Raw genomic sequence first — 18,242 nt, forward strand, 5'->3', positions numbered from 1 at the left:
AGCTGGCCAGGTGTGGTGGCTCACACTGGTAATCGCAACACTTTGGGAGGCTGAGGCGGGAGGATGGCTTGAGGCCAAGAGTTTGCGATAGGCCTTGGAAACAAAGGGGGAGTCACCATCCCTACAGAAAAACACATGAATTAGCCTAGTGTGGTGGCATGTTCCTGTAGTCCCAGCTACTTGGGAGGCTGAGGTGGGAGGATCACTTGAGCCCAGGGAGGCTGAGACTGCAGTGAGTCATGATCAGGCCTCTGCACTCCAGCCTGGGTGACAGAGTGAGACCCTGTCTCAAAACAACAAAAAAGTAGCAGCTAACATCAACTGACCTTTTACCAGGTGCCTACCGATACCATAGTTTAATTTCTTAGAACTGTTTCTTATTTCACTTACCAACTCTGTCTTCAGTTACTCCCAGATTTCTACTGTGTGTGTACAGATGATCTTTTGTTTGGATTGAATTGTCTCCCCAGAAGTAAGATTACTGTGAGTCATGGTGAATGGACATTCTCATTACCTTTGATGTAAATTGACAGGGTTTTGGGTGCCTCCCAGGTATAATCTTAGCACTTTGGGAGGCTAAGAGAGGAGGATTGCTTGAGGCCAAGAGTTGGAGGAGGCAGTATGGCAGTATGGTGAGACCCTGTCTCCATTATTTTAAAAAATTGACAGGCTTTACCCTGGAAGGCTTATACACAATTTAAACACCCCTCATAGTATAAGAAAGTGCCCATTTCACTGCACCTTTGCCAGCACAGGGTATTATAATTTAGTAAGTCATTTTTTGTTTGATTATTTTAAATAGACAAAAGACCTCATGTTACTCTACTTGTCACATTTCAACGTCTTTCCTCAGCTTATTAGCTCTATTTCTTTTCTGTCTGTAAATGGTTGTTGTTGTTTTGTTCTTGGAGACAGGGTCTTGCTCTGTCACCAGGCTGGACTGTAGTGGCATAATCATGCCTCACTGCAGCCTTGACCTCCCAGGCTCAAACTTCAGCATTCCGAGTAGCTGGGACTACAAGTGTGCACCACCACTCCCAGCTAACTTTTTTCTTCTTTTGGATAGAGACAGGGTCTCACTGTGTTGTCCAGACCGGTCTCTAGCTCCTGGCCTTAAGCAATCCTCCTGCATTAGCTTCTCAAATGGCTGGAATTTCAGGCATGAGCCACCATGCCTGGCCTGGGCTAGTCCCATATTCTCTAGAGTTCTCTTTACTTTGTGCTAGCCAATCTCTCATTATGCTGTTCACCTGTTATAATGAATAATTCTCCATATTAAATTTTACCACTTTAAACTTTTGAGTGGTTTATGCTTCCTGATTGGACTCTGACTAATATGTTAGGAAGGGTCCCAGGAGGTAAACCCACACAGATGGGATTTGGGCATAGGTTTGGTTTCCCAGGGGGCAGTGCTGAGCTCTTTGCCAGTGGGAAATGGGATGCTGGTGATTTCCAGTAGGTGACCTCACAGTGACTCAAGCTACCTCTTACTGTTGATTGTGATGAAATGCCAGCTGAGGCACATGCCTTGGGAGCTAAGTGGTTGCTGCCCTTGACCACTGTGAAGACTGTTTTGGGAAGGGTCGCTTTGGATGCACTTGAGCAGGGGTCCCCAACCCCTGAGCCATGGAGCCGTAGGCAGCCACACAGCAGGAGGTGAGTGGTGTCGAGTGAGGGAGTGAGGGAAGCTTCGTCTGTATTTACAGCCACTCCCCTTTGCTCACATTCCCGCCTGAGCTCCGCCTTCTCAGATGAGCAGCAGCATTAGATTCTCATAGGAGAACGCACCCTGTTGTGAACCGTGCATGTGAGGGATCTAGGTTGCGCTGTCCTTATGAGAATCTAATACCTATTGATCTGTCACTTTCTCCCATCACGCTCAGGTGGGACCATCCAGTTTCAGGAAAACAAGCTTAACACGCCCACTGATTCGACATTATGGTGAGTTCTATAATTATTTTATTATATATGGGATATATAATAAATATATATATTTATTATATATATTAATATGTTAAATATATTAATATATGAAATATATTATTATATATTGTAATAATGGAAATAAAGTCCCTAATAAATGTAAATGTGCTTAAATCTTTTGGCCCAGCTCCTACCTCCCGGCAGCCTCTCCAGGCCCAGAACTTTCTCCAGTCAACCTCTACAGACCAAGCTCATGACTCACAATGGCCTATTTAGGCCCATACCCTACGTCACGGCAGTCTCCGCAGATGAGGCTGCTGCCTCACAACAGCCTCCACAGGCACAGCTCCATCGGATATGGGATATATCCAATATCCACAGCCCACAGCTTCCTCAAGCCAAGCTCCCCAGGCCCAGGTCAGGCCTCACGGTGGCCTCTCCAGGATGAGCTCCTGCCCTCCGATGGCACCTGCAGGCCCCAAATGGTCTCCGGTCGGTGGGCTCCTCCACGCCAAGCTTGGGCCTCCCGGCGACCTCTGCAGGCCCAAGTTGTCCTGAAGTTGGCATCTCCCGGCCGTGCCTCCCAGCAAGTAAGCAAGCTCTTTTGGCTCAACTCCTGCCCAGCTCCCAACCGCCTTTGTGGGCCCCGAACTTTCTCCAGCCAAGTTCTTCGGGCCTAATTCCTGCCGCCCGGTGGCCTGTACGGGCCCAGCAATGGTTGGAGAACAGCCTATGCAGGTCCCGCTCTTGCCTCCCAGGGGCCTCTCCAGGCCCAGCTCTTGACCCCACGGCAGCCTCTCAGGGCCAAGTCCCTGCCTGCCTCCCAGCAGCCCGCGTGCGGCCCAGCTCCTCCCTCACGGTGGCCTGTTGATGCCCATGCCTCTGGTACCCTGCCCAGAGGCATGAGCCCCTGCCTCACACCGGCCCCTCCCACGCTGAGAGAGGTCAGCGTGAGCCCTTGCCTCACACCGGCCCCTCCCATGCTGAGAGAGGTCAGAGTGAGCCCCATGCCTCACACCGGCCCCTCCCATGCTGAGAGAGGTCAGCGTGAGCCCTTGCCTCACACCGGCCCCTCCCACGCTGAGAGAGGTCAGCGTGAACCCCTTGCCTCACACCGGCCCCTCCCACGCTGAGAGAGGTCGTGAGCCCTTGCCTCACACCAGCCCCTCCCATGCTGAGAGAGGTCAGAGTGAGCCCCATGCCTCACACCGGCCCCTCCCACGCTGAGAGACGTCAGCGTGAGCCCTTGCCTCATACCTTCCCCTCCCACGCTGAGAGAGGTCAGCGTGAGCCCTTGCCTCACACCGGCCCCTCCCACACTGAGAGAAGTCAGAGTGAGCCCCATGCCTCACACCGGCCCCTCCCAGGCTGAGAGAGGTCAGCGTGAGCCCTTGCCTCACACCGGCCCCTCCCACGCTGAGAGAGGTCAGCGTGAGCCCCTTGCCTCACACCGGCCCCTCCCACGCTGAGAGAGGTCAGCGTGAGCCCTTGCCTCACACCGGCCCCTCCCTCGCTGAGAGAGGTCAGCGTGAGCCCTTGCCTCACACCGGCCCCTCCCACGCTGAGAGAGGTCAGCGTGAGCCCTTGCCTCACACCGGCCCCTCCCACGCTGAGAGAGGTCAGAGTGAGCCCCATGCCTCACACCGGCCCCTCCCACGCTGAGAGAGGTCAGCGTGAGCCCTTGCCTCACACCGGCCCCTCCCACGCTGAGACAGGTCACAGTGAGCCCCATGCCTCACACCGGCCCCTCCCACGCTGAGAGAGGTCAGCGTGAGCCCTTGCCTCACACCGGCCCCTCCCACGCTGAGAGAGGTCAGAGTGAGCCCCATGCCTCACACCGGCCCCTCCCACGCTGAGAGAGGTCAGCGTGAGCCCTTGCCTCACACCGGCCCCTCCCACGCTGAGAGAGGTCAGAGTGAGCCCCATGCCTCACACCGGCCCCTCCCACACTGAGAGAGGTCAGCGTGAGCCCCATGCCTCACACCGGCCCCTCCCACGCTGAGAGAGGTCAGCGTGAGCCCTTGCCTCACACCGGCCCCTCTCACGCTGAGAGAGGTCAGAGTGAGCCCCATGCCCCACACCGGCCCCTCCCACGCTGAGAGAGGTCAGCGTGAGCCCTTGCCTCACACCGGCCCCTCCCACGCTGAGAGAGGTCAGCGTGAGCCCTTGCCTCACACCGGCCCCTCCCTGGCTGACAGAGGTCAGCCTGGGCCCCATGCCTCACACCGGCCCCTCCCACAGTGAGAGAGGTCAGCATGAGCCCTTGCCTCACACCGGCCCCTCCCACGCTGAGAGAGGTCAGCGTGAGCCCTTGCCTCACACCGGCCCCTCCCACGCTGAGAGAGGTCAGAGTGAGCCCCATGCCTCACACCGGCCCCTCCCACGCTGAGAGAGGTCAGCGTGAGCCCCATGCCTCACACCGGCCCCTCCCACGGTGAGAGAGGTCAGCGTGAGCCCTTGCCTCACACCGGCCCCTCTCACGCTGAGAGAGGTCAGCGTGAGCCCCATGCCTCACACCGGCCCCTCCCACGCTGAGAGAGGTCAGCGTGAGCCCTTGCCTCACACCGGCCCCTCCCACGCTGAGAGAGGTCAGCGTGAGCCCTTGCCTCACACCGGCCCCTCCCTCGCTGACAGAGGTCAGCGTGAGCCCCTTGCCTCACACCGGCCCCTCCCACGCTGAGAGAGGTCAGCGTGAGCCCTTGCCTCACACCGGCCCCTCCCACGCTGAGAGAGGTCAGCGCGAGCCCCTTGCCTCACACCGGCCCCTCCCACGCTGAGAGAGGTCAGCGTGAGCCCTTGCCTCACACCGGCCCCTCCCACGCTGAGAGAGGTCAGCGTGAGCCCCTTGCCTCACACCGGCCCCTCCCACGCTGAGAGAGGTCAGCGTGAGCCCTTGCCTCACACCGGCCCCTCCCACGCTGAGAGAGGTCAGCGTGAGCCCCTTGCCTCACACCGGCCCCTCCCACGCTGAGAGAGGTCAGCGTGAGCCCTTGCCTCACACCGGCCCCTCCCACGCTGAGAGAGGTCAGCGTGAGCCCCTTGCCTCACACCGGCCCCTCCCACGCTGAGAGAGGTCAGCGTGAGCCCTTGCCTCACACCGGCCCCTCCCACGCTGAGAGAGGTCAGCGTGAGCCCCTTGCCTCACACCGGCCCCTCCCACGCTGAGAGAGGTCAGCGTGAGCCCTTGCCTCACACCGGCCCCTCCCACGCTGAGAGAGGTCAGCGTGAGCCCCTTGCCTCACACCGGCCCCTCCCACGCTGAGAGAGGTCAGCGTGAGCCCTTGCCTCACACCGGCCCCTCCCACGCTGAGAGAGGTCAGCGTGAGCCCCTTGCCTCACACCGGCCCCTCCCACGCTGAGAGAGGTCAGTGTGAGCCCTTGCCTCACACCGGCCCCTCCCACGCTGAGAGAGGTCAGCGTGAGCCCCTTGCCTCACACCGGCCCCTCCCACGCTGAGAGAGGTCAGTGTGAGCCCTTGCCTCACACCGGCCCCTCCCACGCTGAGAGAGGTCAGCGTGAGCCCCTGCCTCAACAGGCCACCGTGAGGGAGGAGCAGGGTCGCACGCGGGCTGCTGGGAGGCAGGCAGGGACTTGGGCCTGGGAGGTCGCGGTGGGGCGAGAGCTGGGCCTGGAGACACCCCTCTGAGGGAACGGCGGGGCCTACAGACTCTGTTCTCCAGCCGGAGCTGGGACTGTTCAGGTACTGGGAGGCGGGATGTGGGTCTGAAGAGCTTGGTTGCCGAAACTTCGGGGTCTACAAACGCAGGCGGGAGCTGAGCCAAAAGAGCTTGTTTCCTGGGAGGCGGGAGATGCAGCCAGGAGAAACAGCTGTGCCTGCAGAGGCCGCCATGTGGGAGGCGGAGGCCGGGCCTCCTCAAATCGGCCTCTCCAGACCCACTTGCAGCCTCCCGGCGTCCTCCCCGGGCCCAGCTCTTCCTCCCGGCTGTGTCTCCAGGCCTGACTCTGGCCTCCCAACACCGTCTTTGGACTCAGCTCCTGCCCAGCTCCCAGCGGCCCTGGTAGGCCCACCACTTCCCGAAGCCAAGCTCCCCAGGCCCAGCTCAGGCCTCACGGTGGCCTCTCCAGGCTCAGCTCCTGCCCTCCGATGGCAAGGTCGGTGGGCTCCTCTAGGCCCAGCTTGGGCCTCCCGGCGGCCTCTGCAGGCCCAAATCGTCCTGAAGTCGGCCTCTCCAGGCCCAGCTCCGGCCTCCCGGCGGCCTCTGCAGGCCCAAGTCGTCGTCAAGTCGGCCTGGAATTGGGCCTGGAAGAGCAGCAAGTCGGCCTTCCCGGGCCCAGCTCCGTCCTCTCGGCGGCCTCTCCAGGTGCAAAACTTCCTCGAGTCAGCCTCTCCAGGCCCAGCTCCTCCTGCCTCCCAGTGGCCTCTTTCAGCCCAGACCAGCTCATGGCTCTTGGCGGCCTTCCCAGGCCCCGCTTTTGACTTTTGGTGGCCTCTTCAGGCCCAGAAGTTGACCTCCAGTGGGCCTTTGCAGGCCCGGCCTCCTGCCTCTCGAAGGCCTGCATGGGCCTGGACTCACAGCAGACTCACAGCGGACTCTCCATGCCCAGCTAGCTCTTGCCTCATTGCGGCCTCCCGAGTCCAAAGCTCCTGCCTCTCGGCCGCTTCGGCAGGCCCAGCTCCCGCCTGCCAGCGGCCTCTTTAGGCCCAGCTCATTCCTCACAACGGCCTTCCCAGGCCCCGTTTTTCCCTTCCGGCAGCCTCTTGGCCTCTAATTTGTTTATCTTTTGTGTATAAATCCCAAAATATTGAATTTTGGAATATTTCCACCATTATGTAAATATTTTGGTAGGTGATTTATTTGGGGTGAGTTTCTGCACCAAGCCCGAATTTTTTATTTTATTTTACTTATTATTTGGTGTTAAACAGGTTTAATGACGGTCACGGCAACTTTTTGGCACAATGAAAAATATCGCCCATGATCAACGTGTTCTGTTCTGGGGAAGGGGGCAAAGGCAGGGTGAATCACTTTCTTAAAAAGTATAGCTCAAGGTGGGAGTGCAGAGGGAATGGGGAGAAAACCCTCCCGCTGCCTGTGTCGAAGTGCAGGAGCCCCCACCCCCATACTCACCTGAGTCCAGCCCCCCTCTGCCCCCCGGGTGGCTCAGCCCAGCTCCTGCCTAGGAAAGCCTTAGTGTTGGGAGGGACCCTGATGACTGAGGAGCCTGGTAGCTCCAGGTCGCCCACACTTTCAGGTCTCTTGCCCCAGAAGGTGGCAGGATCCATTGGGAGGAAACAGGTCGCCTTGGAAGGCGTCCGTGGGTCCCCATCCCCAGGGGTAGGGGCCACAGGGGGCCCGCTCTGCTGCCTTGACCATACTCCTGGGCTTTGAAGGATCCTGGGCCCAGTAAGAAGGAGGTGGGTGCCAAGGTTGAGGAGGAAGCATCCGAGTATGTGTAGGGGGAGGACAGGGTGGGACCATAGACTTTGCCAAAAGCTGCAGGTGGATCGGGGGACCCTGGGGGCTCAGGATCCAGCAAGGGGCGGCAGGAGTAAAGGAGGAAGGAATGACAGGTGCAGGTACCTTCCCACCAAAGCCCTTGTTGCCCTCTGGCTCCTCCCCAGAGTTGTCCCCACTCTCAAGTCAGTCACCCACTCCTTGAACTTGAGATCAGTGTCAGTGGTGCTAAAGCCATCATCAGCAATGACATCATCACCCCCTCCTCCTCATGGATGACCGTGTGCTCCTCGTCACTCGCTATGTCCTCACTGGCCATGTGCTGGGAATGAGCATCTCAAGTGGGCAGCAGCAGGGCTGCCCACTGGTCACCTCCCTCACCAGGGGCTGCAAAGTGGCCTGGAGCTTCATACTGAGTAGAAGGCTTTGGGCCAGAGTATGATGCAGTGCCAGACACCACCTGTGTCAGTTCCTGTAGTGCCTGACGGTCTATTTCCCTGCCGTCCAGGCTGTGTACCCCCCTGTGGGAGAAGGCTTGGGCCAGGCTGAGCCAGGTTCCCTGACTGTGTGCAGCCGTTCTGCCCCACAGAAGCTGCTCCTTGGTATCCGAGCTCTGGAGTGTTTAGGCTGCAACTGACAGGAGTTCAGAGGACACCCCAGGGGCAGCGGCAGTGCCCGTCTCTGATATGCTCCGCTCCCACGAGCCCTTGTTACACTCCTGCTAGCCCCTGGCTTGTGGGCTTGGCCTCTGAGCTGGACTTCTTTCGGTCCTTGTTGCAAGTGGGCCACCTTCACCTGGAAGGCCAGGTCGTGGTATTTCTGCGTCTCATTGGGCCCCAGGGTGTACCACCGCTCGCTCAGCATCTGGCTGACGGTCCGGATATCCTGGTTGGAGTGACCCTGGTGCGCCCTGCCAGGGCCTGGTGCCGCTTGCTGAAGATCATGACCGCCACTCATGGGCCACCGGATGTGGTCCTTGTCCCATTTGTTGGGGCTGCGTCCATCCTTCTCAGAAGATGAGTCCTGTTCCTTGCGCAGGGCACTGAGGGACTGGGCCTGACATCATCTGAGTGGTAGAGGCAACTGGGTGTCAGGAGACATGATGGAGAGGAAAGCATCATCATGGTCATTCTCTGTCTCACTGTCCAGCAGGGACTCCCCTGAGGGGCCCAGGGCTCCTCCTCCATGGTGGGAGGTGAGCTTTTACCAGGTTCCACCACCCCCAAAGTGTGTGGGGTTGCGGGCCCTGGGCTTTCAGGGCAGGTGGCTCCAGGGGGCTGCCCAGGGTCAACACTCCCTGTCCCACCTGGTGGATGCTCATGAGCAACAGCTGCCAACTTGGCAGGTTGTTTTCTCTGGTTGGAGGCCACTGAGTGACTGGCAGGTTGCTGGGCCTCGTGTGGCTGCAGGGAGGGGTGAGGAAGGGGATGGAGTACCAGGGGAACATGGCCACAGAGTGACCTTCCACATTCCTCCACACGAACATGCTGACGCCACGGGAGGCCTCACTGAACGCAGGCCTGGGGGCCGAGTACTTGGTCCGGGCGGGGGGTTCCTGGCAGGCGCTCACACCTCGCCCCCTCCTCAGCCAAGGTGGCTTGGGCCCAGAGAAGGGGGGGTTGGAGAGGAGCAGAAGGCCAGGCCTCAAGTTTTGTTTTTTTTGTTTTTTTGTTTTTGAAATGTAGTTTGACTCTTGTCACCCAGGCTGGAGTGCAGTGGCACGATCTCAGTGGCCTTCATACCTGGCTAATTTTTTGTATTTTTACTGGAGGTGGGGTTTTGCCATGTTGGCCAGGCTGGTCTTGACCTCCCGACCTCAGGTGATCCACCCACCTCAGCCTCCCAAAATGGGATTACAGGCATGAGCCACTGCTCCCAACTTCATTCATGTTTACTTGAAAAACTCCGTTAAGCATTTTTTTAAGGTAGACCTAGTGGTCCTGAATGCCCTCAGCTTTGTTTGTCGAGGAAGCACGTTATTTCTTTTTTCTTTCTGAAGGACAGCTTTGTCAGACATAGTATTAGTTGCTGGCAGTTTTTTTCTTTCAGCACTTTGAATGTATTACTCGAGTCTGTCCTGACCTGCAAAGTTTCTTTAACTTTTGACTATTTGATTATATTGTGACTTGGTGAGTATCTATTTGGTTTGAACCTCTTTAGGAATCTTTAAGCTTCATGGATTTAGATGTCTAAATCTTTCCCATGATTTAGGCAGTTTTCAGCCATTCTTTAAATAAGCTTTCTTCTCCTTTCTCTACTTTCCTTCCCAAACTCCCATAACCTGACAATGGTTTGCCTAATGGTGTCTTGTTGGCTTTCTTTTCTCTGTCTTTTTTTCTTTTTCTTTTTCTTTTTTTTTTTTTTTTTGAGACAGAGTCATGCTCTGTCACCCAGGCTGGAGTGCAATGTGTGGTCTCGGCTCACTAGGGTTAGGGTTAGGGTTTTAGGGTTGTTAGGGTTAGGGTTTTAGGGTTGTTAGGGTTAGGGTTTTAGGGTTGTTAGGGTTAGGGTTAGGGTTTTAGGGTTGTTAGGGTTAGGGTTAGGGTTTTAGGGTTGTTAGGGTAAGGGTTAGGGTTTTAGGGTTGTTAGGGTTAGGGTTTAGGGTTAGGGTTAGGGATAGGGTTAGGGTTAGGGTTTAGGGTTAGGGTTCGGGTTCGGGTTCCGGTTAGGCTTAGGGTTTAGGGTTAGGGTTAGGGTTATTGGTTAAAGTTAGGGTTAGGGTTCGGGTTAGGGGTTAGGGTTTAGGGTTAAGGTTAGGGTTATTGGTTAGGGTTAGGGTTCGGGTTTGGGTTCTGGTTGAGGTTGGGGTTTGGGTTCGGGTTCGGGTTAGGGTTAGGGTTAGGGTCAGGGGTTAGGGGTTAGGGGTTAGGGTTTGGGGTTAGGGTTTAGGGTTAGGGTTAGGGTTTTTGGTTAGGGTTTGGGTTCGGGTTGGGGTTGTGGTTTGGGTTAGGGTTAGGGTTAGGGTTTGGTGTTAGCGTTAGGGGTTAGTGGTTAGGGTTAGTGTAGGGGTTAGGAGTTAGGGGTTAGGGTTAGGGTTTTGTGTTAGGTTTAGGGTTAGGGAAGGGTTAGGGTTAGGGTTAAGGTTAGGGTAAAGGCGTTAGGGTTAGGGTTAGATTACAATTTCTAACCTGTTTTATTTTGTTTTTTTTCTGAGACAGGGTCTCCCTCTGTTGTCCAAGGCTGGAGTGTAGTAGTGCTATCGCAGCTGACTGCAGCCTCAACCTTCCAGGCTGAAGCGATCCTCCTACCTCACCCTCCCACGTGGCTGAGACTACAGGTGCTTGACACTATGCCCAACTAATATTTGGAATTTTCGTATACGTGGATTCCAGAGGGGTGACAGCGAAACGTGAGTAAGCATGGATTTTGGTATATGCAGAGATGGGGTGCTGGAACTGATTCTGTATACTGAGGGACGACGACTGTATATGTTTTTACAATTACGCTGTAGGATACATTCTGTTGCATAGCCTTGAAAATAATCATTTTTAATTGAGTGGAATAATAATAATAATATTGCTAAAAGTAGCAGCTGGCCAGGTGTGGTGGCTCACACTGGTAATCGCAACACTTTGGGAGGCTGAGGCGGGAGGATGGCTTGAGGCCAAGAGTTTGCGATAGGCCTTGGAAACGCAGGGGGAGTCACCGTCCCTACAGAAAAATACATGAATTAGCCTAGTGTGGTGGCATGTTCCTGTAGTCCCAGCTACTTGGGAGGCTGAGGTGGGAGGATCGCTTGAGCCCAGGGAGGCTGAGACTGCAGTGAGTCATGATCAGGCCTCTGCACTCCAGCCTGGGTGACAGAGTGAGACCCTGTCTCAAAACAACAGAAAAGTAGCCGCTAACGTCAACTGAACTTTTATACCAGGTGCCTATTGATACCATAGTTTAATTTCTTAGAACTGTTTCTTATTTCACTTACCAACTCTGTCTTCAGTTACTCCCAGATTTCTACTGTGTGTGTCCAGATGACCTTTTGTTTAGATTGAATTGTCTCCCCAGAAGTAAGATTACTGTGAGTCATGGTGAATGGACATTCTCATTACCCTTGATGTAAGTTGACAGGGTTTTGAGTGCCTCCCAGCTATAATCTTAGCACTTTGGGAGGCCAAGAGAGGAGGATTGCTTGAGGCCAAGAGTTGGAGGAGGCAGTATGGCAGTATGGTGAGACCCTGTCTCCACTATTTTAAAAAATTGACAGGCTTTACCCTGGAAGGCTTATACACAATTTCAACACCCCTCGTAGTATAAGAAAGTGCCCATTTCACTGCACCTTTGCCAGCACAGGGTATTATAATTTAGTAAGTCATTTTTTGTTTGATTATTTTAAATAGATAAAAGACCTCATGTTACTTTACTTGTCACATTTCAACATCTTTCCTTAGCTTATTAGCTCTATCTCTTCTCTGTCTGTAAATGGTTGTTGTTGTTGTTTTGTTCTTTGAGACAGGGTCTTGCTCTGTCACCAGGCTGGACTGTAGCGGCATAATCATGCCTCGCTGCAGCCTTGACCTCCCAGGCTCAAACTTCAGCATTCCGAGTAGCTGGGACTACAAGTGTGCACCACCACTCCCAGCTAACTTTTTTTCATTTTTTTTTTGGATAGAGACAGGGTCTCACTGTGTTGTCCAGACCGGTCTCTAGCTCCTGGCCTTAAGCAATCTTCCTGCATTAGCTTCTCAAATGGCTGGAATTTCAGGCATGAGCCACCATGCCTGGCCTGGGCTAGTCCCATATTCTCTAGAGTTCTCTTTACTTTGTGCTAGCCAATCTCTCATTGTGCTGTTCACCTGTTATAATGAATAATTCTCTGTATTAAATTTTACCACTTTAAACTTTTGAGTGGTTTATGCTTCCTGATTGGACTCTGACTAATATGTTAGGAAGGGTCCCAGGAGGTAAACCCACACAGATGGGATTTGGGCATAGGTTTGGTTTCCCAGGGGGCAGTGCTGAGCTCTTTGCCAGTGGGAAATGGGATGCTGGTGATTTCCAGTAGGTGACCTCACAGTGACTCAAGCTACCACTTACTGCTGATTGTGACAAAATGCCAGCTGAGGCACATGCCTTGGGAGCTAAGTGGTTTCTGCCCTTGACCACTGTGAAGACTGTTTTGGGAAGGGTCGCTTTGGATGCACTTGAGCAGGGGTCCCCAACCCCTGAGCCATGGAGCCGTAAGGAGCCACACAGCAGGAGGTGAGTGGTGTCCAGTGAGGGAGTGAGGGAAGCTTCGTCTGTATTTACAGCCACTCCCCTTTGCTCACATTCCCGCCTGAGCTCCGCCTTCTCAGATGAGCAGCAGCATTAGATTCTCACAGGAGAACGCACCCTGTTGTGAACCGGGTATGTGAGGGATCTAGGTTGCGCTGTCCTTATGAGAATCTAATACCTATTGATCTGTCACTTTCTCCCATCACGCTCAGGTGGGACCATCCAGTTTCAGGAAAACAAGCTTAACACGCCCACTGATTCGACATTATGGTGAGTTCTATAATTATTTTATTATATATTACAGTGTAATAATGGAAATAAAGTGCCTAATAAATGTAAATGTGCTTACATCTTTTGGCCCAGCTCCTACCTCCCGGCAGCCTCTCCAGGCCCAGAACTTTCTCCAGTCAGTCTCTACAGACCAAGCTCCTGACTCACAATGGCCTATTTAGGCCCATACCCTACGTCACGGCAGTCTCCGCAGATGAGGCTACTGCCTCACAACAGCCTCCACAGGCACAGCTCCATCGTTACAATGGCCTCTTTAGACCCAGCTCCTGCCTCCCAGCCTTCTCTCCAGGCCCTGAACTTTCTCCGTAAGTTGAGGTAGCTGGGACTGTAGGTATACATGACGATACTTGGGTAATTTTTAAATTGTTTTGTAGACATGGGGTCTCACTTTGTTGGCCAGGCTGGTTTCAAACTAATGGCCTCAAGTGACCCTTCCACCCCTGCCTCCCATCCTCGAGGTATTTGCCACCACAAGGAGCACTTGTTCAATTTTCTAAAAAAAAAATTTCTAAAGTAAGGCTGTGGGATGATGGCAGGAAGATAAAAGAAAAACAGAAGAATAAGTTAAAGTGACTTATTCACACATATTCTTTTGGCAGCAAGAAGAACTTTTAGTATATACATTCCTTACAAACAAACAAAGGGCAGGTAAACAATGTTGTATAGGAACTTCAACACACACTGTACAGTATTCCCACTTTGCTGACATAAGTTACGGAAATTTCGTAGTTTACTTGAGTGTCGCTACCAGTGTTTTGCTTCTCTGATGATTTTTATCAACTTCCTCATCTGTTAACTTCTCTCCAAGGTATGTCATGTCACGACATACTGCCGCTGCACGAACATGGCCAGTGTCTTCCTATTCAACATGTAGAATGCTTTCCTAATTTCTCTTTTTACTCTCTGTCTTTGTGTTCTGCATTTTCCTTACTTTTATTGTCAGAAACTCCAGAAAGTCAATCGTACTAATTTATCACGATTTGCTTTATTAATTTATACTTTGCTTATATGGAATTTTGCCCAGCAGACCTCATTACAGTTTCTAACCTGTTTTATTTATTTATTTATTTTCCGAGACAGGGTCTCCCTCTGTTGTCCAAGGCTGGAGTGTAGTAGCGCTATCGCAGCTGACTGCAGCCTCAACCTTCCAGGCTGAAGCGATCCTCCCACCTCAACCTCCCACGTGGCTGAGACTACAGGTGCTTGCCACTATGCCCAACTAATATTTGGAATTTTCGTATACGTGGATTCCAGAGGGGTGACAGCGTAACGTGAGTAAGCATGGATTTTGGTATATGCAGAGATGGGGTGCTGGAACTGATTCTGTATACTGAGGGATGACGACTGTATATGTTTTTACAATTACGCTGTAGGATACATACTGTTGCATAGCCTTGAAAATAATCATTTTTAATTGAGTGGAATAATAATAATAATATTGCTAAAAGTAGCAGCTGGCCAGGTGTGGTGGCTCACACTGGTAATCGCAACACTTTGGGAGGCTGAGGCGGGAGGATGGCTTGAGGCCAAGAGTTTGCGATAGGCCTTGGAAACAAAGGGGGAGTCACCATCCCTACAGAAAAACACATGAATTAGCCTAGTGTGGTGGCATGTTCCTGTAGTCCCAGCTACTTGGGAGGCTGAGGTGGGAGGATCACTTGAGCCCAGGGAGGCTGAGACTGCAGTGAGTCATGATCAGGCCTCTGCACTCCAGCCTGGGTGACAGAGTGAGACCCTGTCTCAAAACAACAAAAAAGTAGCAGCTAACATCAACTGACCTTTTACCAGGTGCCTACCGATACCATAGTTTAATTTCTTAGAACTGTTTCTTATTTCACTTACCAACTCTGTCTTCAGTTACTCCCAGATTTCTACTGTGTGTGTACAGATGATCTTTTGTTTGGATTGAATTGTCTCCCCAGAAGTAAGATTACTGTGAGTCATGGTGAATGGACATTCTCATTACCTTTGATGTAAATTGACAGGGTTTTGGGTGCCTCCCAGGTATAATCTTAGCACTTTGGGAGGCTAAGAGAGGAGGATTGCTTGAGGCCAAGAGTTGGAGGAGGCAGTATGGCAGTATGGTGAGACCCTGTCTCCATTATTTTAAAAAATTGACAGGCTTTACCCTGGAAGGCTTATACACAATTTAAACACCCCTCATAGTATAAGAAAGTGCCCATTTCACTGCACCTTTGCCAGCACAGGGTATTATAATTTAGTAAGTCATTTTTTGTTTGATTATTTTAAATAGACAAAAGACCTCATGTTACTCTACTTGTCACATTTCAACGTCTTTCCTCAGCTTATTAGCTCTATTTCTTTTCTGTCTGTAAATGGTTGTTGTTGTTTTGTTCTTGGAGACAGGGTCTTGCTCTGTCACCAGGCTGGACTGTAGTGGCATAATCATGCCTCACTGCAGCCTTGACCTCCCAGGCTCAAACTTCAGCATTCCGAGTAGCTGGGACTACAAGTGTGCACCACCACTCCCAGCTAACTTTTTTCTTCTTTTGGATAGAGACAGGGTCTCACTGTGTTGTCCAGACCGGTCTCTAGCTCCTGGCCTTAAGCAATCCTCCTGCATTAGCTTCTCAAATGGCTGGAATTTCAGGCATGAGCCACCATGCCTGGCCTGGGCTAGTCCCATATTCTCTAGAGTTCTCTTTACTTTGTGCTAGCCAATCTCTCATTATGCTGTTCACCTGTTATAATGAATAATTCTCCATATTAAATTTTACCACTTTAAACTTTTGAGTGGTTTATGCTTCCTGATTGGACTCTGACTAATATGTTAGGAAGGGTCCCAGGAGGTAAACCCACACAGATGGGATTTGGGCATAGGTTTGGTTTCCCAGGGGGCAGTGCTGAGCTCTTTGCCAGTGGGAAATGGGATGCTGGTGATTTCCAGTAGGTGACCTCACAGTGACTCAAGCTACCTCTTACTGTTGATTGTGATGAAATGCCAGCTGAGGCACATGCCTTGGGAGCTAAGTGGTTGCTGCCCTTGACCACTGTGAAGACTGTTTTGGGAAGGGTCGCTTTGGATGCACTTGAGCAGGGGTCCCCAACCCCTGAGCCATGGAGCCGTAGGCAGCCACACAGCAGGAGGTGAGTGGTGTCGAGTGAGGGAGTGAGGGAAGCTTCGTCTGTATTTACAGCCACTCCCCTTTGCTCACATTCCCGCCTGAGCTCCGCCTTCTCAGATGAGCAGCAGCATTAGATTCTCATAGGAGAACGCACCCTGTTGTGAACCGTGCATGTGAGGGATCTAGGTTGCGCTGTCCTTATGAGAATCTAATACCTATTGATCTGTCACTTTCTCCCATCACGCTCAGGTGGGACCATCCAGTTTCAGGAAAACAAGCTTAACACGCCCACTGATTCGACATTATGGTGAGTTCTATAATTATTTTATTATATATGGGATATATAATAAATATATATATTTATTATATATATTAATATGTTAAATATATTAATATATGAAATATATTATTATATATTGTAATAATGGAAATAAAGTCCCTAATAAATGTAAATGTGCTTAAATCTTTTGGCCCAGCTCCTACCTCCCGGCAGCCTCTCCAGGCCCAGAACTTTCTCCAGTCAACCTCTACAGACCAAGCTCATGACTCACAATGGCCTATTTAGGCCCATACCCTACGTCACGGCAGTCTCCGCAGATGAGGCTGCTGCCTCACAACAGCCTCCACAGGCACAGCTCCATCGGATATGGGATATATCCAATATCCACAGCCCACAGCTTCCTCAAGCCAAGCTCCCCAGGCCCAGGTCAGGCCTCACGGTGGCCTCTCCAGGATGAGCTCCTGCCCTCCGATGGCACCTGCAGGCCCCAAATGGTCTCCGGTCGGTGGGCTCCTCCACGCCAAGCTTGGGCCTCCCGGCGACCTCTGCAGGCCCAAGTTGTCCTGAAGTTGGCATCTCCCGGCCGTGCCTCCCAGCAAGTAAGCAAGCTCTTTTGGCTCAACTCCTGCCCAGCTCCCAACCGCCTTTGTGGGCCCCGAACTTTCTCCAGCCAAGTTCTTCGGGCCTAATTCCTGCCGCCCGGTGGCCTGTACGGGCCCAGCAATGGTTGGAGAACAGCCTATGCAGGTCCCGCTCTTGCCTCCCAGGGGCCTCTCCAGGCCCAGCTCTTGACCCCACGGCAGCCTCTCAGGGCCAAGTCCCTGCCTGCCTCCCAGCAGCCCGCGTGCGGCCCAGCTCCTCCCTCACGGTGGCCTGTTGATGCCCATGCCTCTGGTACCCTGCCCAGAGGCATGAGCCCCTGCCTCACACCGGCCCCTCCCACGCTGAGAGAGGTCAGCGTGAGCCCTTGCCTCACACCGGCCCCTCCCATGCTGAGAGAGGTCAGAGTGAGCCCCATGCCTCACACCGGCCCCTCCCATGCTGAGAGAGGTCAGCGTGAGCCCTTGCCTCACACCGGCCCCTCCCACGCTGAGAGAGGTCAGCGTGAACCCCTTGCCTCACACCGGCCCCTCCCACGCTGAGAGAGGTCGTGAGCCCTTGCCTCACACCAGCCCCTCCCATGCTGAGAGAGGTCAGAGTGAGCCCCATGCCTCACACCGGCCCCTCCCACGCTGAGAGACGTCAGCGTGAGCCCTTGCCTCATACCTTCCCCTCCCACGCTGAGAGAGGTCAGCGTGAGCCCTTGCCTCACACCGGCCCCTCCCACACTGAGAGAAGTCAGAGTGAGCCCCATGCCTCACACCGGCCCCTCCCAGGCTGAGAGAGGTCAGCGTGAGCCCTTGCCTCACACCGGCCCCTCCCACGCTGAGAGAGGTCAGCGTGAGCCCCTTGCCTCACACCGGCCCCTCCCACGCTGAGAGAGGTCAGCGTGAGCCCTTGCCTCACACCGGCCCCTCCCTCGCTGAGAGAGGTCAGCGTGAGCCCTTGCCTCACACCGGCCCCTCCCACGCTGAGAGAGGTCAGCGTGAGCCCTTGCCTCACACCGGCCCCTCCCACGCTGAGAGAGGTCAGAGTGAGCCCCATGCCTCACACCGGCCCCTCCCACGCTGAGAGAGGTCAGCGTGAGCCCTTGCCTCACACCGGCCCCTCCCACGCTGAGACAGGTCACAGTGAGCCCCATGCCTCACACCGGCCCCTCCCACGCTGAGAGAGGTCAGCGTGAGCCCTTGCCTCACACCGGCCCCTCCCACGCTGAGAGAGGTCAGAGTGAGCCCCATGCCTCACACCGGCCCCTCCCACGCTGAGAGAGGTCAGCGTGAGCCCTTGCCTCACACCGGCCCCTCCCACGCTGAGAGAGGTCAGAGTGAGCCCCATGCCTCACACCGGCCCCTCCCACACTGAGAGAGGTCAGCGTGAGCCCCATGCCTCACACCGGCCCCTCCCACGCTGAGAGAGGTCAGCGTGAGCCCTTGCCTC

The 18,242-nt window shown here is 53.9% G+C and overlaps 1 protein-coding gene and 1 pseudogene across 1 annotated transcript; one reads left to right on the plus strand and one right to left on the minus strand.

The window, feature by feature from the left end:
* The first annotated feature begins 5,487 nt into the window (after window positions 1-5,487).
* Window positions 5,488-6,720, plus strand: LOC134807089 (putative uncharacterized protein FLJ44672). Its single transcript, XM_063781229.1, has one exon. The coding sequence runs from the start codon at window positions 5,733-5,735 to the stop codon at window positions 6,582-6,584; it is 852 nt and encodes a 283-aa protein (XP_063637299.1). The 5' UTR covers window positions 5,488-5,732; the 3' UTR covers window positions 6,585-6,720.
* Window positions 6,721-6,764: 44 nt separating this feature from the next.
* On the minus strand, window positions 6,765-12,402 carry LOC134807055 (protein capicua homolog; annotated as a pseudogene).
* Between the last annotated feature and the right edge of the window lie 5,840 nt (window positions 12,403-18,242).

This window comes from Pan troglodytes, chromosome 8 (assembly GCF_028858775.2).
Source record: "Pan troglodytes isolate AG18354 chromosome 8, NHGRI_mPanTro3-v2.0_pri, whole genome shotgun sequence".
NCBI lineage: Eukaryota > Metazoa > Chordata > Mammalia > Primates > Hominidae > Pan > Pan troglodytes.